Here is a 24885-nt window from a genome sequence, read left to right on the forward strand (position 1 = left end):
TGGTGGAGACAAGTATGATTGCAACATATAAAAGGCATTTGGATGGATATATGAATAGGAAGGATTTGGAGTAATATGGGCGGGGTGCTAGCAGGTGGGTCTAGATTGGGTATCTGGTCAGCGTGGATGAGTTGGACTGAAGGGTCTGTTTCCATGCTGTACATCTCTATGACTCTCTGACTTTAAGTCTCCAACAACCTGCAATGAGGTAACGAAACAGAGAAAGAAACAGAAACACAAAACACATTGTGAGATGTATGGCAGGACAAATTGTCCTACTGCTTATAGTTCGATCTCTGAAAGAGAAACACAGACCTCCATTCTCCTTCAACTGAAATGTAAAACACAAAGGCCAAACAATCATCAGGGTGGAGAATATATCCTTGGACAACCAAGAAAGCTTGACATGTGTCTAAGGGATAGATGTGTGAGGCAGAGCAAAGCAGCAATCTTTGATGTTGATAGATACTTGGACAAAAGACGGTTGTGAAGGAATGTAACAAAAAACAAAGAACCATGGAGATGACCATAAGGTATAGGAGTAGAGTTAGGTCATTCAGCTCATTGAGTCTGCTCTACCATTCAATCATGGTTGATATGTTTCTCAATCCCATTTTCTTGCCTTCTCCCCTTAACAATGAAGAACCTATCTATCTCTGTCTTAAATACACTCAGTGACTTGGCCTCCACAGCCCTCTGCATCAATGCGTTTCTTCACTCTGCGTCTAGTCTGATCCAATCTGATCATCATGACAGTATCACAATTGTATAATTATGGTTTGATACTTCTCGGGAAAAGAAAACCACTGTTCAAAGAAGGATTAACTGGCTGGAACTAGGCAAAAAAACTAAAAGCATGGCTGCTACCAGTCAGCTGACGATACAGCTATAAGGTTGAAGCGAATTGCACAGAGACTTGTAAAGACCCTTTAAATAGGTGTTTCCAAACAGGCAATGGAGGTGTAAGAATTCAAAGTTTACGATGAAATAGCAGACATCAGGTAGAACTTCAAAGGGACTCAGCACACTTTACTTCAAATGTTAACTTCTCAACTTCAAGTCAGACGGAACTTAGGATAATGGACACTAGAGTTCGACCATCGAGAATTATTGGGACTGTTTCTTTTAAGTATTCTTTTTGCGTAATATGTTTTAATCTTGTACCTGTGTTTTCTTGTTAATAACTTCATCTTTTCATATGAACAGAACCTTCAGCAATAACTTGTAACAAATGAACCTTAAATCTGTTCAAACATGGCTTGAATGCTGGTTTGTTTTAACATGAATCATTACAAATTAAGAGGAGGATTAGAATGTATAAGCTACATGAATCTACAGTTCAGTAACCCGGGAGATAGTTTTAACAGCAGGTTTTGTCCAGTTTTCAATCAAAAGCTCTGCTTGGCACTGAAAGGAGTCACGACACAATGGTTCACCCCAAACACTCACATTGATGTTTTACTCTGTCGAGCTGATGTTTCCAGTTTTCAAACTCATTCCGCACTTTGGTGTAGCACCTCTCCTCATTGATGCAATCATCAGGTTCCTCACCTGAAGATAAACTCCTGAGGTTTTGACCAAAATCATTGAGTTTCTGTGAACAAAATACAAAGCAGTGAACAATGGTGATCGCTAGTTACTCATATCTCTGGGTTAATGCAACTGTGGAGAGTGATTGCACTGGGGATGTGTTTAATTTGATGAAACATGAAATAGTGAACCACTTTGACTTCTGTGGACATGGAGACATTTCTTTACAACCTTGTAATGCTAACAGTTATTAAAGGTGCAAGATGAATAAAACAAGTTTGCAGAGTGACAAAGTATGATGGAACAGTGACATAGAGTCATACAGCATGAAAACAGGCCCTTCAGCCCAACCATCCATGCTGACCAGGTATCCTAGTCCTGGTTCCAATGATTGGCCCATATCCCTTTAAACCTCTCGTATCCACGCATCTGTCCAAATGTCTTTTAAAAGTTGCAATTGTAACCAACTCTACCACTTCCTCTGGCAGCTCGTTCCATATATGCAACACCCTGTGTGAAAAAGTTACCCCTCAGGTAAATCTTTCCCCTCTCACCTCAAATCTATGCCCTCTGTTTTTGGACTCCCTTACCCTGGGGGAAAGACCTTGGTTATTCACCTTATCCATGCCCTTCATGATCTTATAAGCCACTATAAAGGTGACCCCTCAGCCTCCTACGATCTAGGGAATAAAAGTCCCAGCCTATCCAACCTGTCCTTATAACTCAAACCTTCCAGTCTCAGTAACATCCTTGCAAATCTTTCCTGTACACTTTCCAAGTCAACAACAACCTTCTTATGACAGGGCAAGCAGAATTGCATGCAGTACTGCAGATTCACACATTGCAGATTCCCCTATCTAAGCAGTGCCCATATTGCACAAGAACTGGTGGGGCAGGGTTTATGAAAGTGGTGATGGATCAGGTCAGGGGAGAGATATCCTCTTCTGACTCACAAGCATGGGGCCTCCACCACTAACGCCTCAGTATGCAAAGTCCAGAGGAAGCTCGTTAATTTGTCAGCCAATGGCAGGCACCACCAGCATGAGGAGCGTCTGTTCCTATCATTGGTCCAGAATGATTCACATCAGGTCCCACTTTGAAGACAGCTTTGGGGTCAAGAAACATAGCAATTTTTGAAAAATGTTTGTTTTCCCCACTTTCTTTGCACATTGGAATATTAATTATAGAAATATTTGTAAAGTAGGTCTCGTTGTTGAGTTGGCCGGTGGCAAGGGGAGGTTGGAGGAATGTCATATGACAAAATCTCCAGATATTATCCAAAGTTAGCAGTCTCTGTACAAGGAGGCCAGATTCCTGCTTTTGAATAAACTTGGATGTACGCCTTTTATGAGGCAGCTGTGATTAAAGCACTAAAACTAAAATAAGCTTTCTGTTTGAGGATCAAAGCTACAATTCTACCAGGAATCCCACAGATGGACTGGACTTCAGCTGTCTGGAAGTATAGTATATTGGTGCAGCTATATCTGGTTCCTGTGATTGATTGAAGTTGAGGAAGCCTTGTTTTAAGGGGTCTCTGACCTTGGTTTTATTTTTTCTGCTTCTGGACTTGTATGAAGTGGTGCAGGTTTTGCCTTGTTAATGTTCGATGGAAACCCTGATGTCAGGGTTCAGATCTAATTTGGGGATGCCCATTAGAATCACATTAGCTATTTCTCATTGTTAGTTTGGATACTTTTCAATCCTTATAGGATTTAACAGTTGCAAAACCAACCTGAATCAAGAAAGTTGTTTTCTCATGGGCAGTGTCTGGAACTCCCTCTCCATATCGTTCCAAGTCTTTGGTTGTTTCAGACAGTTTCTCTTCAATGTCCTTTGATAATTCGGGCAATGATTGCTTAAAAAAAAACACAAGAAGGTGATCAACAATGTACAAAATCCCATGTGGAAGTAACTGATGTAACCGCTGGAAATTGAACCATAAAATATGTGACAAAAGCTTACTATGATGTGTGCCACAAGTTCTGTCGTGAGTCTTTCAGCCAAGCATGGGATGGTGGCCTTCTTATCATCCAAAAGAGGTCTAAGGGGCAAGAAATTGCACAAATTAGCCGTACGGTGGGTTATTTCCAGGAACACAAACACATGGAAGCAAAATTGTTTTGGAATAAGGTCACAAACTGACAACGTAAATCAAGATGAATGAATATGATCAGATAACCATTACAGGACATGGTTACAAGGAGATTAAAACTGGGAACTAAAACCAAACCAGACCAAACCAGCAATTCCTGATGAAGGGCTTTTGCTCGAAACGTTGATTTCGCTGCTCGTTGGATGCTGCCTGAACTGCTGTGCTCTTCCAGCACCACTAATCCAAACCAGAGAAAAGCTCAGCTGGGAGCCCTGGCCACTCCCCTTTCATTGTACGATGTTTTTTTAAAACTTGAAAGCCTTTTTGCCTGAGGAGGTATCTGTTAGCTATAATCAAATTGCCCCTAAAACCCTTCAAACCTAGATTTTTCAGAATCGCCACTTTCACGACCTCCCTGAAAAAAATGCCAAGGACAGCATAATCTTGGTAAAGGAGTGGCATCATCATCAGTTATCTATTGTTGACCTGTGGAAATGGTAGTGGGCCTTCCTTCTACTGGTGCAAGACCTTATGATGTTCTCAAAGTGAAGATTGGTAATCCATAACAGCAAAACAATATTGATTTTGGGTGACGATCCTGGACATTATAGAGCTCCTACTTATTAGAGGGAAGCTCGAATATAATAGTGAGAAGAAGGCAGGAAATGAAGGAAGAACAAAGAAAGAGTCCAAGTAAGGCAATAAAAATAAAGGAGAGACATATTCTGAATTAGAAGAACAACAACTTAAATGTATAGAGAATGTTTAATGTAGTAATATATTCCAAGAAGCATCGCAGAAAGTATCTCAATTTTGACATTGACTATATTATGAAATATTAGGGCTGGTGATGAAAATCTTGGTCAAAAGTTACATTTTAAGGAATCTTATAGAAGAGAAAAGAGACAGGGAGAGAGGTTTACAGAGACAATTCCAGAGGTCAGATCCTCAAGCTATGGAAGCATTTGAATAGAAGGGCAAATATTTTAAAATCAAAACGTTACTAGAGTGGGAGTATGTGTTCACCAGAGAGCACAGGGTTGAGGTGTTAAAGGGACATGGTGCTGGAGAGGATATAGATAGATTTAATTCAAGACCTTGACATGACAGAAGTTCTTTATTGTTTTTGGTTTTACCTGTAGTCCTCATGGTCTTCAAAAAACCTCCTCTCTTTCTCTATTGCTTCACTCAATGACAGTTGGTCATTAATCTCTTGTTGTCCACGGCACTTGACAATCATGTAACCCTTCTTCAGCTCCACAACGAGGTTCTGTACAATATCCACCACGTTGCTTTCTGTTCCCTTGTCAACCAGGTCAGGTTTGGTTAGAATACCTGCAATCCCAACAATTGAGTGTTGAGAATTGATGAGAAAACAATGTCACTTTGCTATTGCATTAGTTATTATGGTTCAAGTGTGAATTCCTCTCCTGTCCCATCTGTTGTAGGGCCATGTCAGCTTTTTGGACTGAGTGAGCTGCTGTTCATGATGAAAGTTGATGCCACCTTCCTCTTTAAGTGGAGGAAAGTGCAGCCCATGCTCAATCATACTGGACTAGAAGAAACCACTTCCTGGACTAGCATGAAGAATCTCTTACTGTTAATGAGATATAGTTCAGAGTATGTTAGCAGCTAGTTAATAGTTGATTCAATATGTACAGGAGTCGGGACATCATGCTGTGGCTGTACAGGACATTGGTGAGGCCACTTTTGGAATACTGCCTCACAGCGCCAGGGACCCGGGTTCGATTCCAGCCTTGGGCGACTGACTGTGTGGAGTTTGCATATTCTCCCTGTGTCTGCGTGGATTTCCTCTGAGTGCTCCGGTTTCCACCCACAATCCGAGGATGTGCAGGTCAGGTGAATTGGCCATGCTAAATTGCCCGTAGTGTTAGGTGCAATAGTCAGGGGTATATGTGGGGAATGCGTCTGGGTGGGTTACTCTTCGGAGGGTCGGTATGGACTTGTTGGGTCGAAGGGCCTGTTTCCATAATGTAGTTAATCTAATCTAATTCTGTTCTCCCTGCTATCAGAAAGATGTTGTGAAACTTGAAAGGGTTTAGAAAAGATTTACAAGGACGTAAATTGGAAGGTGTGAACTATTGGGAGAGGCTAAATAGCTTAGGGCTATTTTCCCTGTAGCATCGGAGGCTGGGGGGGGGGGGGGGGGGGGGGGTGTTACAGAAGCTTATAAAAGTTTATAAAAGTTTATAAAATCATGAGGGGCATGGATAGGGTGAATAGCCAAAGTCTTTTTCCCAGGGTAGGGGAGTCTAAAGCCAAAGGGCATAGGTTTAAGGTGAGAGGGGAAAGATTTAAAAGGAACCTAAGGGGCAACTTTTTTCACACAGAGGGTGTTACGTGTATGAAATGAGCTGCCAGAGGAAGTGGTGGAGGCTGGTACAATTACAACATTTAAAAGGCATCTGGATGGGTATATGAATAGGAAGGGTTTAGAGGCTATGGGCCAAATGCTGGCAAATGGGATTAGATTAATTTAGAATATCTGGTTGGCAAGGGCAAGCTGGACCAAATGGTCTGTTGCTGTGCTCTACAGCTCTTTGACTCTGTGAGTGACATTGTTTGCACAGACTTTGAGGTGGTCTACAAAGTGGGTGGTGCTTATTGGACTCCTCAGTATTAACTCTTTCAGATCCATTTGCAACATGACCCAGTTGTGTTCAGCTATACACCAGCGAGTGTGTGCTGTTTGCATTTGTCTCTGGGGTTCCTTGGCCAGGAGCAAGTACACAAGCTTTCAGTGCTGATGTCAGTGGGCCCAAGAGGATTTTCCATCCATTCAAACAAATCAAACAAAAATCCTACACCTGCTGCAGAGTTCTACATTAGAGTGTCTAATATCCTGGGTAAATTTGCAAACTTTACTTTTTAAAAATATAGATACAAAACATTTGAAATTTAGTGAATTCAATGACAAAATCTGCCAGGATGGGAATTAATCTCACGATCTCTGCAATTAAACTATCAACTGTAAATATTACACTATTATAATTGTACTATGTGATCAAAGTTTGGGAGAAGATTTGTAGCTCGGGTGCTCGTTGTTGTGGTTCTGTTCGCCGAGCTGGGAATTTGTCTTGCAAACGTTTCGTCCCCTGTCTAGGTGACATCCTCAGTGCTTGGGAGCCTCCTGTGAAGCCAGGAGGCTCCCAAGCACTGAGGATGTCACCTAGACAGGGGACGAAACGTTTGCAAGACAAATTCCCAGCTCGGCGAACAGAACCACTATGTGATATTAACATGCTAAAGTAGTTTAATGGGTGAAGCCACTGTGTCCATATTTTAAACAGACTGACTTCTTTCTTAAAATAAAGATTCAGAGTGTGTTCCATGAGGAAACTGAAGTATTTTCATGGTGAATTGTGATTTTCAAAGGCGTAAAATCACATCATCTATACTGATCTGTGGGGCTGCATATAGCATTGATGATCATCGTACAACTTTAATTAATATGATGAGGAAGTGCGGCTGTTGGACTGGGGTGGACAAAGTTAAAAATCATACAACACCAGGTTATAGTCCAACAGGTTTATATGGAAGCACGAGCTTTCAAAGCACTGCTCCTTCATCAGGTAGTTGTGGAGCAGGATCATCCTATTTGATGGAGGAGCAGCACTCCGAAAGCTTCTACTTCCAAATAAACCTGTTGGACTATAACCTGGCGTTGTGTAATGTTTAACTTTAATAATTATGGTGGCACAAAATAAAAGTGCTGCATTTCAATCGTTTGTGTCAGGACAAAGCGTTTGGTCTTCCTATATGTCTACCTACCGACTTCTCTTCACATACTGTGATGGCCCTGATTCTTATTCGTTGGCAAGAAACTATCCAATTTGATCTTGGTTCTGCCCATTTTCACATGAACATAAGAACTCAGAGCGGGACTCAGTACTTTTAACATTCAAAAAGATGATAACTGACCTTTTAATTCAATAAGAATCCTAGAAGTGCCTTCCAAACCCACAACTACTCCCATCTAGAAGGACAAAGGTGGCAGAGAAATTACCACCTGCAAGCTCCATTCCAAACCACTCTGAATCCTGACTTGGAAATGTTTTGCTGCTCCTTCAGTGTCAATGGATTAAAATCCTGGAACTCCCACTGTGGGTGTTCCAACAACCCAAGGACAGCTGTGGTTCAAGAAGGACCATCTTCAAGTGCAACAGGGGCCGTACAGTAGGTGCAGGCCTAGCCATGAAGCCTACATTCCATGAATAAATTTTAAAAACCCTACAATTTTCTCAGTATCCCCAAATCCTTTCATTCTCTTAAGACCCAAAAATTCAATAGCTTTTATTTCCAATATATCTGATGATTGAGCAAATGTGTTCAGGCTTTTATTTCAAACTGTCTCAGTATCATCATGGCTACACGGACATTTTTTATTTTAATTACCCAGAGTCCTCTCTCCAGTAGGGTCCACTTCCTTTGCCATTTTCAGAGCTTCTGTGGTTGCTATGTCAACGTTGCATGGCACAACCACCAGGTTAATCGTTTCTTGTCGTCTAATAAATGACTTAATGAGTCTCTTAATCTGCAATAAAATATTAATGTATTAGAATTTGGAAGTAACCAAAACAAAGTTAATGGGAAGTAGTAAAATGATTCAGAAGCAAAAATCACTTAATGAAGCCAACCACAACAATTTTTATGTGTTTCCTTACTTAACTGTTATTGACTATTGCTGAAAAAAAGGCACATTTTCTGACCTTTTTAATATTGCACTGTTCTCAATATTCAAGTGAAATGGAGCAGTTAAGTAAGCTCCCTTTCAAAAGGACATTGGAAGATTAGTAGACCATTCAGCTCCTCGAGGCTGTTGCATCATTCAATGGGATAAGACCATAACACATCGGGTATGGGCCATTCGGCCCATCAAGTCTGCTCCATCAATCAATCATGGCTGATAGATTTTTCAACCCCATTTTCTCACTTTGTCTGCATAAGGTTTGATTCCCTTGGCACTTAAGAACTTATCTATCTCTGTTTTAAATATACTCCACAGCCTTCTGTGGCAATTAATTCCACAGATTCACCACTTCCTGGCTGAAGAAGTTTCTCTTTATCTCCATTCCAAAAGGTCTTCCCTTTACTCTGTGGCTGTGCCCTCAGGTTCTCATGTCTCCTGCCAACATAAATATCTTCCTAGCGTCCATTCTGTCCAGAATGTTCAATATTCTGAAAGTTTTGATCAGATCCCTCCTTATCCTTCTAAACTGTATCGAGTACAGTCCCAGAGTCCTCAAACATGCCTCATATATTAAGCCTTTCCTTCTGGGGTCATTCTCATGTGTCTCCTCTGGACCTGCTCCAGGTCCAATACATCTTTCTTGAGATATGGGGCTCAAAATTGCTCACAATATTCTAAATGTGGTCTGATCAGAGTCTTATAAAGCCTCAGAAGTACATCCCTGCTTTTGTATTCTAGTCATCTCAAGATGAATGACAACATTATGACTGAACTGTGGCCTAAGTCCACATTCCTACCTTTGGCCGATATTCCTTAATATCTTTGCTTAGATCTCAGATTTAAAATTAAAATTGACCCCACACCATCTACCATTTGTAGAAGAGACTTCCAAATGGCTTCCTCCTTCTGGTTGTAGAAGAGCTTCCAAACAACTCTCCTGAATGTTCTTGCTCATAGAGTCATAGAGTCATAGAGGTGTACAGCATGGAAACAGACCCTTCGGTCTAACCTGTCCATGCCGATCAGATATCCCAACCCAATCCAGTCCCACCTGCCAGCACCCGGCCCATATCCCTCCAAATCCTTCCTATTCATATACCCATCTAAATGCCTCTTAAATGTTGCAATTGTACCAGCCTCCACCACATACTCTGGCAGCTCATTCCATACTCGTACCACCCTCTGCGTGAAAATGTTGCCCCTTAGGTCTCTTTTATATCTTTCCCCTCTCATCCTAAACCTATGCCCTCTCGTTCTGGACTCCCTGACCACAGGGAAAAGATTTTGTCTATTTCTCCTATCCATGCCCCTCATAATTTTGTAAACCTCTATAAGATCAACCCTCAGCCTCCGATGCTCCAGGGAAAACAGCCCCAGCCTGTTCAGCCTCTCCCTGTAGCTCAGATCCCCCAACCCTGGCAACATCCTTGTAAATCTTTTCTGAACCCTTTCAAGTTTCACAACATCTTTCCAATAGGAAGGAGACCAGAATTGCACGCAATATTCCAACAGTGGCCTAACCAATGTCCTGTACATCCGCAACATGTCCTCCAAACTCCTGTACTCAATACTCTGACTAATAAAGGAAAGCATACCAAATGCCTTCTTCACTATCCTATCTACCTGCGACTCCACTTTCAAGGAGCTATGAACCTGAACTCCAAGGTCTCTTTGTTCTGCAACACTCCCTTTTCCTCTTGGCTAGGTGGACAAATCCCCAGGACTGGATGGGATCTATCCCAGGTTGCTGAGGGAGGTGAGAAAGGAATTGGCTGGGACGCTGACAGATATCTTTGTGACATCCTTAAAAACAGGTGAGGTGCAGGAGGACTGGAAAGTTGCTCATGTTGTCCCCCGGTACATGAAGGGTAGTAGGGATATTCCGGGTAACTACAGACCAGTCAGTGGTGGGAAAGCTGCTAGAGAATGTACTGAGGGAAAAAAATCTATTTATATTTGGAAAAGATTGGGCTTATCAGAGATAGGCAACATCGTTTTGTGCGGGGGAGATCATGCCTTACCAACATAATAGAGTTCTTTGAGGAAGTGACCAAGTTGATAGATGAAGGAAGGGCTGTAGATGTCATATACATGGATTTTAGCCAGGCATTTGATAAGGTTCCCCATAGTAAACTAATGGAGTAAGTGAAGATGGTGTGTAGGATGTTCTAGCTAGTTGAATAAAGAACTGGTTGAGCAACAGGAGACAGAGAGTAGTAGTTGAAGGGAGTTTCACAAAATGGAGGAAGGTGACCAGTGGTGTTCCACAGGGGTGCATGCTGTGTGTCACAAGGGAGACCCACGTGGTAATTACATCACACAGAGGGTGGTAGGTGCCTGGAACACATTGCCAGCAGAGGAAGTAGAGGCAGGCATAGTAGATTCATTTAAGGTGCATGAGTAGGTGGGGAACAGAGGGATACAGATGCTTAGGAATTGGGCGACAGGTTTAGATAGTGGATTTGGATCAGCTCAGGCTTGGAGGGCCGAAGGGCCTGTTCCTGGGCTGTAAATTTTCTTTGTTCTCCAGCATTTCTGTTTTTGCTGCAGCAAATTGACGTTTTGGGTATAAGCCCTTCATCAGGAATGAGTTTTTCCCTCGTTCCTGAATAAGGGCTTACACCCAAATCCTTGATTCTCCTGTTCCTCAGATGCTGCCTGATCTGCTGTGCTTTTCCAGCAACACACTCTCAACATTTTTCAGCACTATGCAAGTTCTGGACTGACAATGGACTGTTTGTCACTGCCCAACTATAATTATCTACAACCTCAACAATTTGTCAATCAAGTGAATGTTGAAGAACACAGGAAAAAAAACTGTGCTCTGTGTTAAGTGACACACCAAGATCTGAAACATTCCAAGTTTCTCACAGAAACATAATTAGACATATATTGACTGGTAAAGGCACATTTGCAGATATGATTGATCAAAGGATTGATCAAAAATAAATAGGTTTTTGGGAATATTCTAAAGGAGGGCTGAGATTTGGGAACACCGAAAAGTTTAGGAATGTAGATCATATTTTAGGAGTCCAGGAGGTGGCATTAAGTCACCAAGAGTAAGCCAAGCAAGTCAGTGAATATAGTGAGGTGAAAGTGAGGACTGCAGATGCTGGAGATCAGAGACAAGATTAGTGTGGTGCTGGAAAAGTACAGCAGGTCAGGCAGTATCTGAGGAGCAGGAAAATCAACGTTTCAGGCAAAAGCCCTTCATGAGGAAGTACAGTATTAGAGAAATGCAGAAATCCCAGAGGGTGAACTGGCTGTTGTAAGATTGGAGGAGGCTAAACAACTTGGGAAAGCTGAAGCTGTGGAAGAACTTGAGCAAATGGTGTTCGGGATATCTCCATAGTTCAGTGAGATAAAGGGAATAAGTGAATGAAACTTGAAAGCAGAATGTTGGATTAGCTCAAGTTGAATGAGTTTTGGAGATATGACACAGATCACTGGAATAGGTTCAATCTGTTCAAAACAGCAGACATCGATAGATATTCTCCAGCCGACTGAGAAGATAAATGTGTCGAGTATTAAAATGGATGCTCATATTTCCACAAGTCTGGCTCTGTACCTGATCACCAATATCTGCTGGTTGGTTCCCGATGGCTACTCTGGCAATTCCTGGTAGATCTATCAGCGTCAGGTCAGGAACGTTGCTAGATTCAATCTGCAGACTGATTAATTCTTGACTGATTCCCAATCCTTCACCTGCCATGATGTTCTGGGCTGGAGAGATGTGAAAACAGAGTCAGAGAATTGTAAACATTTAACACAGCAGGAGGTCACCTTCCCAGGTAAGGTTCAACAGTAACAGAGGAACATAAATCTTAAAAATGTGGCTTGTAAACTTCATTTATCTTTGGGAAGGGGATAGTATGAGAAGGATGATGGACTAGTTTTTATTGCAGTTGAGTCTAATTAATCTCAATTGTGTCATAAAATGCTTTGAAATGAGATAAATTGTCCTCGGGTGTTCAAAAAGACACTTCACCCCCATCACTGCACAAATAAACAGAGAGGTAGAAATTCTAGTCTCAACCTCCAATTGGTACCACGTAGATAGCAGGCACCCCAAGAATATTTAGTTCTTTAATTTTCCACCACCTTTTGTGCCTGGATATAAAGGACTGCAGAGCTTTGATCTGATCCATTATTATGGAAATGCTTAGCTCTGTTTATTGACTGCTCCTTCTAGTGTTGGCATGAATGTTTCAGGCAAAAGCCCTTCATGAGGAAGTACAGTATTAGAGAAATGCAGAAATCCCAGAGGGTGAAATTGGAGGAGGCTAAACAACTTGGGAAAGCTGAAGCTGTGGAAGAATTTGAGCAAATGGTGATCTGGATATCTCCATAGTTCAGTGAGATAAAGGGAGTCTAATGTTGTTGCTTCACCAGGTTGGCATCTCAATTTTAGATACGCCTGGTTCTACACTCTGCTTTGAACAGGAGGTGAACCCTTGTTTTAACAGTAATGGTAGAGTGGCTGATGTGTCAAGGCATTATCAGATTGTGATTGAATACAATTCTGCTCCTGCTGATGACCTGCTGATGCCAGATCTTTTTAAGTCTTTTCCATTCAGCATGATGATAGTGCCTCACAACACCCTCAGTGTGAAGACAGAACTTTACACTCACAAAGACTGTGCGGTGATCACTCTTACCAATATTGTTATGAACAGATGCATCTGTAACAGGTAGAATCCTCTACTGCAGACCCAGGCTCACACATTCGTCTTTCACAGAACAGTGCAGTGCACAGCGCAGTTACTAGTGGTGTTCCGCAAGGATCTGTTTTGGGACCATTGCTGTTTGTCATTTTTATAAATGACCTGGAGGAGGGGCTAGAAGGTTGGGTGAGCAAGTTTGCAGATGATACGAAAGTCGGTGGAGTTGTTGACAGTGAGGAAGGATGTGGCAGGTTACAGCGGGACATAGATAAGCTGCAGAGCTGGGCAGAAAGGTGGCAAATGGAGTTCAATGTAGCTAAGTGTGAGGTGATTCACTTTGGTAAGAGTAACAAAAAGGTGGGGTACGGGGCTAATGGTCTGATACTTGGTAATGTGGATGAGCAGAGGGATCTTGGTGTCCATGTACACAGATCTTTGAAAGTTGCCACCCAGGTAAGTAGTGCGGTGAAGAAGGCATATGGCGTACTGGCTTTTATTGGTAGAGGAATTGAGTTCCGGAGTCCTGAGGTCATGTTGCAGTTGTATAAGACTCTGGTGCGGCCGCATCTGGAGTATTGTGTGTAGTTTTGGTCGCCATACTATAGGAAGGATGTGGAGGCACTGGAACGGGTGCAGAGGAGGTTTACCAGAATGTTGCCTGGTATGGTCGGAAGATTGTATGAGGAAAGGCTGAGGCACTTGGGGCTGTTTTCATTGGAGAAAAGAAGGTTTAGGGGTGACTTGATAGAGGTGTACAAGACGATTAGTGGTTTAGAAAGGGTTGACCATGAGAACCTTTTTCCACGTATGGAGTCAGCTATTATGAGGAGGCATAGCTTTAAATTAAGGGGTGGTAGGTATAGGACAGATGTTAGGGGTAGATTCTTTACTCAGCAAGTCGTGAGTTCATGGAATGCCCTGCCAGTAGCAATGATGGACTCTCCCTCTTTATGGGCATTTAAAAGGGCATTGGATAGACATATGGAGGATAGTGGGCTAGTGTATGGAGGATAGTGGACTTGGATCGGCGCAACATCGAGGGCCAAAGGGCCTGTACTGCGCTGTATTCTTCTATGTTCTATGTTCTATACACTGCAAACTAACGAACTTAACAATGAAACCATAAGCACCTGCACTAACAGGAACAGGACCAATGAATACCTTGAACATAAAAGAGAGAAAAGCCCTAGAAGAACAAAGAAAGGACAAAATAATAGTAATAGTACCGGCTGACAAAGGCCGAGTGACAGTGATAATGGACAAAACACTGCATCCAAAAGACAGAGAAACTGCTTGCAGAGAATGACATCTACCAACAGAGGGAGTCAGACTCCATACCACATCTCACCAACAGAGTTAACACACTACGGAACCTACATCAACCCTTACAAAGAATGAAAGCAGAAGGTACAAATACCCCACGATTCTACGGACTCCAAAAGGTACATCCCTCAGACCCATCGTGTCCCTACCGGGAAGGTCTATGCACAGGCTAGCTAAGAGGCTACATCAAAGGCTTCAACACTTTATTAACGGAGCTACACACTCCATACACTTATCCCAGGAATACCTCGACAACATCAGGGCCATGGATATAATAACAACAACAAGGTAATGGTCTCATTCAAAGTTATGGTATGTTTTCCTTCAACCGACATAACTTTAGCCAAAGAAACTATAGCAAAACTCCTGGACAACCAGAACAGACAAACAGACTACGAATCCATCAACAAAGATAGCACATTGAAACTACTTGATCTATGCCTGACAACACACTTCATCCTCAGCTACCAGGAATATGAACAGATCAATGGGACACTTATGGGCACGCCCATATCGGGGCTTATAGCTTCTAGCTGAAGCTGTAATGCAAACACTTGAACAGACAGCCTTCCCACAGATCCAACCCAAGCTATGGATCAGGTACGTGGGTGACACTTTGGTGATAATCAAAGGAGCTGAAATCGAGGACACACTCCAGAAGATCAACAGCATTTTTACTGAGATCAAATTTACTAGAGAGCAGGAGAACAAAAAACAACTTCCATTTCAGGATGTAATGGTTACAAGGACACAGAATGGTGAATGCACAACTAGAGAAAGGATTGGTCCACTAAAAGATTATGAAGGAAGACTGTGTGCCAAACCTGAGAGAATGAGTGAGATTCTCAATGATTACATTGCATCAGTGTTCACTGAGGAGAGGAACATGATGAATTTTGAGATTAGAGATAGACGTTTGATTAGTCTGGATCATGTTGGCATAAGTAGGGACAATGTGTTGGGTAGGCTAGAGATTATTAAGGTGGACAAATCCCCAGGACCGGATGGGATCTATCCCAGGTTGCTGAGGGAGGTGAGAGAGGAAATAGCTGGGACCCTGACAGATATCGTTGTGGCATCTTTAAATACAGTGAGGTGCCGGAGGACTGGAGGGTAGCTTATGTTGTCCCCCTGTACAAGAAGGGTAGTAGGGATATTCCGGGTAACAGACCAATGAGCCTGATGTCAGTGGTGGGGAAGTTGCTGGAGAGGGTACTAAGAGATAGGATCTATTTATATTTAGAAAAGAATGAGCTTCTCAGTGATAGGCAACATGGTTTTGCGTGGGGGAGATCGTGCCTTACCAACTTAATAGAGTTCTTCGAGGAAGTGAACAAGTTGTGAGATGAAGGAAGGGCTGCTGATGTCATATACATGGACTTTAGTAAGGCGTTTGATAAGGTTCCCCAAGGTAGACTAATGGAGAAAGTGAAGTTACATGGTGTACAGGGTGTTCTAGCTAGGTGGATAAAGAACTGGTTGAGCAACAGGAGTCAGAGAGTAGTAGTTGAAGAGAGTTTCTCAAAATGGAGAAAGGTGACCAGTGGTGTTCCACAGGGGTCAGTATTGGGGCCACTGTTGTTTGTAATATACATAAATAATCTAGAAGAGGGAACTGTTGATATGATCAGCAAGTTTACAGATGGCACAAAGATTGGTGGAGTAGCAGAAAGCATAAGGGACTGTCAGAGAATACAGGAGGATATAGATAGACTGGAGATTTGGACGGAAAAGTGGCAGATGGCTTTCAATCCAGACAAATGTGAGGTGAAACATTTAGGCAAGTCTAATTCTAGAGCAAATTATACAGTAAATGGAAGAGCCTTGGGAAAAGTTGATGGGCAGAGAGATCTGGAAGTGCAGGTCCATTGTACCCTGAAGGTTGCTGCACAGGTGAATAGAGTGGTCAAGAAGGCATATAGTATGCTTGCCTTCATTGGACGGGGTATTGAGTATAAGAGCTGGCAAGTCATGTTAAAATTGTACAAGACATTGGTTCGGCTGCATTTAGAATACTGTATACAGTTCTGGTCGCCATATTACCAAAAGGATGTGGATGCTTTGAAGAGGGTTTGGGAGAAGGTTTACGAGGATGTTGCCTGGTATGGAAGGTGCTAGCTATGAAGAGGGGTTGAGTAGGTTAGGTTTATTTTCACTAGAAAAAAGGAGATTGAGGGGGTCCTGATTGAGGTTTACAAAAGCATGAAGGGTATGGACAGGGTGGATAGAGACAAGCTTTTTCCCAGGGTGAAGGATTCAGTAACGAGAGGTCATGCTTTCAAGGTGAGTGATGGAAAGTTTAAGGGGGGTACACGTGGCAAGTACTTCACACAGAGGGTGGTGGACATTTGGAACACATTGCCAGCAGAGGTGGTAGAGGCAGGCACGGTAGATTCATTTAAGATGCAGCTGGACAGATGCATGAGTAGGTGGGGAACAGAGGGATACAAATTCTTAGGAATTGACCGACAGGTTTAGACGTACATTTGGATCGGCTCAGGCTTGGAGGGCCAAAGGGCCTGTTCCTGGGCTGTAAATTTTCTTCGTATTTTGTTCACAACAAAAGTGCACAGAAAGACCACACACACCGATCAGATCCTAAACTAGAACAGCAACCACCCAAACACCCACAAGAGGAGCTGCATTAGGACCCTGTCAAAAGAGCAACAATACACTGCAGCACCCCGGAACTAAGAGAGGAAGAAGAACACCTTTTCAAAGTCTTTGCCAAAAACGGATAGTACCCACAGCTTCGTCAGGAGATTCCTGGCAGACAAGCAACACCAAGAAGACAAGACATGCCCCAACCTAATGGCTACTCTCCCATAAATGAAAAACATGTCAGAACTGACAACTGGACTGCTCTGACCACCACAGACCTTGACAGCACACAAACCAACAGCCACACTCACGAGAGCGGCTCACCAGAATAAAGGACCCAATACAGACGATGAGCAGGATGAGTGTAATTTACAAATTCTTATGCAGTGACTGCACTAAGTGCTACGTAGGACAAATAGGCAGACAGCTAGTGACCCCCATCCATGAACACCAACTAGCGACTACTGGCTCTCCTGGTATATGTACACATAGGCAACAAGAACCATGAGTCTGACTGGGACAACACAGTGATACTAGGACAAGCCAAACAAAGAACAGCAAAGGAATTCCTGGAATCATGGTACTCATCCTCGGATTCCATCAACAAACACATTGACCTGGATCCAATATACAAACCACTGCAATGGAAAAACCAGAACCGGTACCAACTGGAAACAGCTCAAACAGAACCACATCAATTCAAAATGGAACAGTACAGTAGCGCTTCACAAGAGGTAACACAGCACTGATGGTATCACCTAGAAAGGGGACAAAATGATAAAACCTACCAACTCGGCGAACGGACCAACAAGGAATCCAACTAGCTCCCATGCTACAGATCTTCACAAAAACTTGAAACAGAACCCCTACCACATGGAAACAGGCCATTTGGCCATTTGAGTCCACACCAACTCACAGAATAGCATCCCTCCCTGACACCCACGCTGACCCATCTCCCAATGCTGACCCATTCCCTTCCCCACCCTGACCCCATCCTCTCCCACCCTGACCCTATCCTCCTCCACCCCGACCCATTCCCTCCCCCACCCTGACCCCATCTTACCCCACCCTGACCCTATCCTCCTCCACCCTGACCCATCCCTCCCCACCCTGACCCAAACCCCCCCCACCCTGACCCCATCCTCCTCCACCCTGACCCATTCCCTTCCCCACCCTGACCCTGTCCTCCTCCACCCTGACCCATTCCCTTCCACACCCTGACCCATCCCTCCCCACCCTGACTCATTCCTTCCCCCACCCTGACCCCATCCGCCCCCACCCTGACCCGATCCTCCTCCACCCTGACCCATTCCCTTCCCCACCCTGACCAGATCCTCTCCCACCCTGACCCATTCCCTTCCACACCCTGACCCATCCCTCCCCACCCTGACTCATTCCTTCCCCCACCCTGACCCCATCCGCCCCCACCCTGACCCATTCCCTTCCCCACCCTGACCCCATCCTCCCCCACCCTGACCCATTCCCTTCCCCACCCTGACTCCATCCTCCCCCACCCTGACCCATTCCCTTCCCCACCCTGACCCATCCCTCCCCACACTGACCCCATCCTCCCACCCTGACCCCATCAGCCCCCACCCTGACCCATCCGCACCCCTCCACCCTGACCCCATCCACCCCCACCCTGACCCCATCCGCCCCCACCCTGACCCATCTGCACCCCTCCACCCTGACCCATCCCACCCCAGCATGACCCCATTGGCCCCCACTCTGACGCATCCACATGTTCACCCTGACCCATCTCGCCCCACACTGACCGTGCCCCCAAACACTGACCCACTCCCCTCCCCACCCTGACCCCATCGTCCCCCCACCCTGGCCCCATCCTTCCCCAAACTGACCCATCCCCCCCACAATGCTGACCCATTCCCCTCCCCATCCTGACCCCATCCTCCCCCACCCTGACCCATCCGCACCCCTCCATCCTGACCGTCCCTCACCACACTGACCCATTCCCCTCCCCATCCCCCCAATGCTGACCCATCCTTCCCCACGCTGACCCATCCTCCCCCATCCTGACCCCATGTCCCCAATGCTGACCCATCCCATTCCCACCCTGACCCCATCCCCACACCCCCAACCCTGACCCCATTTACCCCCCCCCCCAACCACCCTATCTCTGTAACCTTTCATTTCCCATGGCTAACCCACTGAGCCTGCACATCCCAGGACACTACAGTCAATTTAAAATGGCCAATCCACATTCCTAATGAAGTGCTCATGCTCGAAACGTCAACTCTCCTGCTCCTCAGATGCTGCCTGACCTGCTGTGCTTTTCCAGCGCCACACTTTTTGACTCTGATCTCCAGCATCTGCAGTCCTCACTTTCTCCCAATCCACCTGACCTGTACATCTTTGAACTGTAGGAGGAAACTGGAGCACCTGGAGAAAACCCATCCAGACACAGGGAGAATGTGCAAACTCCTCACAGACGGGCGGTCGCCTGAGGGTGCAAATTGAACCCCAGTGCTGTGAGGCAGCAGTGCTAACCCATTGAGCCACCGTGCCACCATTCAGGACTTGGCCAGTTCTGCCACTGGGAATAAAATCAGAAAGTGCTAGAGAAAGTTGAGCACCATCTGCGCAAAGAGAAACAAAGTTAGAATTTCAAATCTACTTCTGGTGCTACTGAGTAAGCCTTGGTGATGGGCACTGAAATCCCCCAGCCAGTATAAGCACTGTGCCCTTCTTCCAAATGGAATCTAATATGGAGGAGGACTGATTCATCAGCTGAACTGGATGAAATCAGCAGGAGGTTTCCTTACCCATGTTGACCTGATGCCATCAGGTTTCTTGGGCTTCAGTGTCAATTTGGAAGCCTCCCAAGATAGTTCCCTCCTGACTGCATACCATTGTGCTGCTACCTCTGGTGAATCCATTCTACACTGAGAGAGCATGGAGCCAGGAACAGCAGTCCCAGAGATTCGGCAGCTATCTAGGGGTGGTGAGGCAGCTTAGGGTCAATGCAGCCACCTCAACACAGAGCCACTCTGAGATGTCGATCTTACGAAAATGATCAGGACGGTACTTGATAGGTCCCTCAGCACCGATGGGAAGCTCCTGCTGCATTAATTACTTATGATGAGGTTGCAACCTTTCTGATTCCAAACCTCCCCCCCCCCCCCCCCAAACAACTCACAATTGGAGCATGGAGTCTCGACCTTTCTACAAGATGGCTGCTTCTATTGAGTGAGTGGTCTCCTTATGCAGTGAGGTTAACATTGCTGCTGGCAAAATTCAGGGAGGTCACAACAGTCCCGAGCTGGGAGAGAAAATGCTGGAAAATCTCAGCAGGTCTGGTAGCATCTCTCCTTACAGATGCTGCCAGACCTGCTGAGATTTTCCAGCATTTTCTCTTTTGGTTTCAGATTCCAGCATCCGCAGTAATTTGCTTCTATTTTAGTCTGGGTCCTTAATGAGTAGTGTCCAGCAGTGAGGCTTGACAGCTCTGAATGCTTTCAAGTCTCCTTAACCAGGAACTCTGAAGTCAGTTCGGAAATCTGAATGCCACTTCACTAGGAGATACTAACTGAGCACAACCAGAAGATAAAATCAGATATTTCCCAGTGTATACAACCAATCATAGAATCCTTACGGGGAGGAAGCAGGCCATTCAGCACATCGAATCTACACCAACCCTCCCACCCAGAGCCACTCCTCCCCTATCCCTGCATTTCCCATGGCCAATCGACCTAACCTGCACATCTTTGGACTGTGGGAGGAAACCAGAGTATCCGGAGGAAACCAATGCAGACACGGGGGGAGAATGTGCAAACTCCACACAGACAGTCGCCCGAGGGTGGATTTGAACCTGGGTCCCTGGTCACCAAACCAATGGTTCAATCCGCACCAAAGGCTCACCAAATATTTCTTTCTTTAACCTGTTGTTATGTTCCTTTCAGATATTTTTAATGCAGCAATTCACACCTCATTTCAACACAGCCTTTCACTTTATCCATTAGCACTGTCTTTGGCTTTTGCATAATGAAACCTTTTGTTGTTTAATCTCGCCCAGCCTTCATCCTGTCACAGACATTTGCCTTTATACTTCTCGTTCCCTTGGCTTTTCCATTGGCTTAAAACTCAAACAGTTTTAGCTTTCCTCAATTCTGATGAAATTCATCTATCTGACAAATAAACGCTGAGATTTCTTCACAGATGTTTCCTGATCTGCTATGCCTTTTCAAAATCTTTTGTCCTTGATTTTTTTTCCCCCTCTGATAACAAAGCATTTGCCTCCTTAACCTCAAAATACCATTAGTTTTTTTTTAATATAAAAACATGAAATGTGAAAGGAAGCTAAAGCCTTCCTTCCACATGGTAGAAGCAAAATTAGTTCAGTTTTACAGTACCTGTCTGGATTTCTTTCTCTACGTCTGATGGATCGGTCAGGTCCACTTGAAAATATTCATTCGTCAGTTTGCCCTTCCACACATTGTCCTCTTTGGCTTTCTTCAGCTTCAATTCAAGAGGACACCGGGTAACAATACCTGGTGTGAAATATTGAAAAGGACGACATCATTTCAAGTGAATTATAGTCACATGATACTGCCAGTTAGATGCATCAAACATGGAATCACAGAATTGTTACGGCACAGAAGGATGCCCCTCAGCCTATTGTATTAGCACGTTGAATGACCAGAATTACCTTATACTACTTTCTTGGTTTCTCCACATACTCTTGCATGTTATTTTGAGATATCTAATCACCCAATGCCTTCTTGAAAGCCTCAATTGAACCTGCTCCATCACACTTCTAGGCAGCACATTCCTTACGCTAATTATTCACTGAGTGAAGACATTTCTCCTCACTTTACTTTTGTTCCTTTTACAGACCATTTAAAATCTACACTCTCTCATTTCGTGCTCCTTCTACAAGTAGCAGTTTCTCCCAACCTACTCTAAGCAGCCAGTTCATGATTTTGAAAACCTCTGTGAATGTACACAGCACATTTTAAAACAGCTAAGAAGGACAGCATTGTCCATCCCAAACTGCCTTTGAGAAGCTGTGCATAACGGCGTAAAGTCTTACAGATTTAATACTGTAAAGTACATTGTCTACAAAGAGGGAAGCACTTAATGTTCAGACTTGGTGGAAGAACAACTTAGGATCCTAAGGAGTAAAACCATCCAGGTCTTCTTCATGGTCTGTAACAATGTCTATCAATAATGTGTTGTTAACATTGTACAGACAACATCTTGTTTAAGACAAAAGCCTACTCATAGAGTCATAGAATCATAGAGATGTACAGCATGAAAACAGACCCCTCAGTCCAACCCGTCCATGCTGACCAGATATCCCAAACCAATCTAGTCCCACCTGGCAGCACCCGGCCATTATCCCTCCAAATCCTTCCTAGGGGCAGCACAGTGGCACAGTAGTTAGCACTGCTGCCTCATAGCACCAGAGACCTGGGTTCAATTCCTGCCTCAGGCAACTGTCTGCATGGAGTTTACACATTCTCTCCATGTCTGTTTCCACACTGTAAGTAATCTAATCTATTGATATATCCATCCAAATGCCTTTTAAATGTTGCAATTGTACCAGTCTCCACCACTTCCTCTGGCATCTTATTCCATACACATACCACCCTCTGTGTGAAAAAGCTGCCCCTTAGGTCTCTTTTATATCTTTCCCCTCTCAGCCTAAACCTATGCCCTCTAGTTCTGGACTCCCCGACCCCAGGGAAAAGACTTTGTCTATTTACCCTATCCATGCCCCTCATAATTTTGTAAACCTCTATAAGGTCACCTCAGCCTCTGATGCTCCAGGGAAAACAGCCCCAGCCTGTTCAGCCTCTCCCTATAGCTCGAACACTCTAACCCTGGCAACATCCTTGTAAATCTTTTCTGAACCCTCTCCAACAACCTACCCACCACTGATGTCAGGTTCACTGGTCTATAGTTCCCTGGCTTTTCTTTACCACCCTTCTTAAACAGTGGCACCACATTAGCCAACCTCCAGTCTTCCGCCACCTCACCTGTGACTATCGATGATACAAATATCTCAGCAAGAAGCCAGCAATCACTTCTCTAGCTTCCCGCAGAGTTCTAGGGTACACCTGATCAGTTCCTGGGGATTTATCCACCTTTACCTGTTTCAAGACATCCAGCACTTCCTCCTCTGTAATATGGACATTTTGCAAGATGTCACCATCTATTTCCCTACAGTCTATCTCTTCCATATTCTTTTCCACAGTAAATACTGATGCAAAATACTCATTTGGTATCTTCCCCATTTTCTGCGGCTTCACACAAAGGCCGCCTTGCTGATCTTTGAAGGGCCCTGTTCTCTCCCTAGTTACCCTTTTGTCCTTAACGTATTTGTAAAAACCCTTTGGATTCTCCTTAATTCTATTTGCCAAAGCTATCTCATGTCCCCGTTTTGCCCTCCTGATTTCCCTCTTAAGTATATTCCTACTTTCTTTATACTCTTCTAAGGATTCACTCGATCTATCCTGTCTATACCTGACATATACTTCCTTCTTTTTCTGAACCAAACCCTCAATTTCTTTAGTCATCCAGCATTCCCTATATCTATCTGCCTTTCCATTCACCCTAACAAGAATATACTTTTTCTGGATTCTTGTTATCTCATTTCTGAAGGCTTCCCATTTTCCAGCCATCTCTTTACCTGCGAACATCTGCACCCAATCAGCTTTCAAACATTTTTGCCTAATACCATCAAAATTGGCCTTTCTCCAACTTCGAACTTCAACTTTTAGATCTGGTCTATCTTTTTCAATCATTATTTTAAATCTAATAGAATTATGGTCGCTGGCCCCAAAGTGCTCCCCCACTGACACCTCAGTCACCTGTCCTGCCTTATTTCCCAAGAGTACGTCAAGTTTTGCACCTTCTCTAGTAGGTACATCCACAGAAAATTGTCTTGTACACATATAACAAATTCCTCTCCATCTAAACCCTTAACACTATGGCAGTCCCAGTCTATTTTTGGAAAGTTAAAATTCCCAACCATAACCACCCTATTGTTCTTACAGATAGCCCCTCTGACTATTAGGGGGTCTATAATACAATCCCAATAAGGTGATCAATCCTTTTTTATTTCTCAGTTCCACCCAAATAACTTCCCTGGATGTATTTCTGGGAATATCCTCCCTAAGTACAACTGTAATGCTATCCCTTATCAAAAATGCCACTCCCCCTCCTCTCCTTGCCTCCCTTTCTGTCCTTCCTGTAGCCATGTCTCTGTAATTGCTATGATATCCCAGTCCCATGTTCCGAATCATGCCTTGAGTTCATCTGCCTTCCCTGTTAGACCCCTTGCATTGAAATAAATGCAGTTTAATGTATTAGTCCGACCTTGTCCCTGCCTGCCCTGACTGTTTGATTCACTTCTGTTCTCAATTGTAGCAGTCTCAGATGGATCTCTTTCCTCACTATCTCCCTTATCATGTATTGCTGTGGACTATTTGAATGAGAAGCAGCTGAAAATTGCATCATCATCAGCACATATTCCCAATACTGAATTTATGATGGAGCAAAGGTTATTGATGAAGCAGCTGAAAATGGCTAGGCTTAAGAACCATCTTGAGGAACTCTTGTGGCAATGTCCTCTATCACAGATTGACTTCCAACAACCACAGCCATCTTCCTATGCAAATGGGTAGGATTCCAACCAGAACTTTTCCCTGATGCGCTCTGACTCCAGTTTTGCTGGACCCTCTTAATGCCAGACTTGGTAAATTGCTGCCTCAATGGAAACAAAAAAACTAGCATCAGGAGTCAGCTACTAAGCCCTCTGAACCTGCTTATCATTCAGTATGATCATGGCTGATCCTCGAGCTCAATGCAATCTTCAAACTCCTCCCCACACCACTTGATGCCTTTAGTAAGTAAAAAAAATCTTGAATATACCCAGCAACTTGGTATTCCAGCTTTCTATGGTAGAGAATTCCACAGGTTCGCTACCTTTTGAGTGAAGA

At 44.1% G+C, this 24885-nt stretch overlaps 1 protein-coding gene across 1 annotated transcript in view; it reads right to left on the reverse strand.

Annotated features, from left to right (window-relative positions):
* The window catches only part of LOC140486480 (interferon-induced GTP-binding protein Mx1-like), a 58615-nt gene that overhangs the window by 15230 nt on the left and 18500 nt on the right, over positions 1-24885 (reverse strand). Inside the window, exons 4-10 of the mRNA XM_072585700.1 lie at positions 21292-21429; positions 11902-12056; positions 8039-8177; positions 4759-4957; positions 3493-3571; positions 3263-3385; positions 1450-1594 (exon numbers count right to left, since the gene is read on the reverse strand). Of these exons, the coding sequence (XP_072441801.1) occupies positions 1450-1594; positions 3263-3385; positions 3493-3571; positions 4759-4957; positions 8039-8177; positions 11902-12056; positions 21292-21429 (978 nt within the window). The remainder of the gene's footprint in view (positions 1-1449; positions 1595-3262; positions 3386-3492; positions 3572-4758; positions 4958-8038; positions 8178-11901; positions 12057-21291; positions 21430-24885) is intronic.

This window comes from Chiloscyllium punctatum, chromosome 15 (assembly GCF_047496795.1).
Source record: "Chiloscyllium punctatum isolate Juve2018m chromosome 15, sChiPun1.3, whole genome shotgun sequence".
In the NCBI taxonomy this organism is placed as follows: Eukaryota; Metazoa; Chordata; class Chondrichthyes; order Orectolobiformes; family Hemiscylliidae; genus Chiloscyllium; species Chiloscyllium punctatum.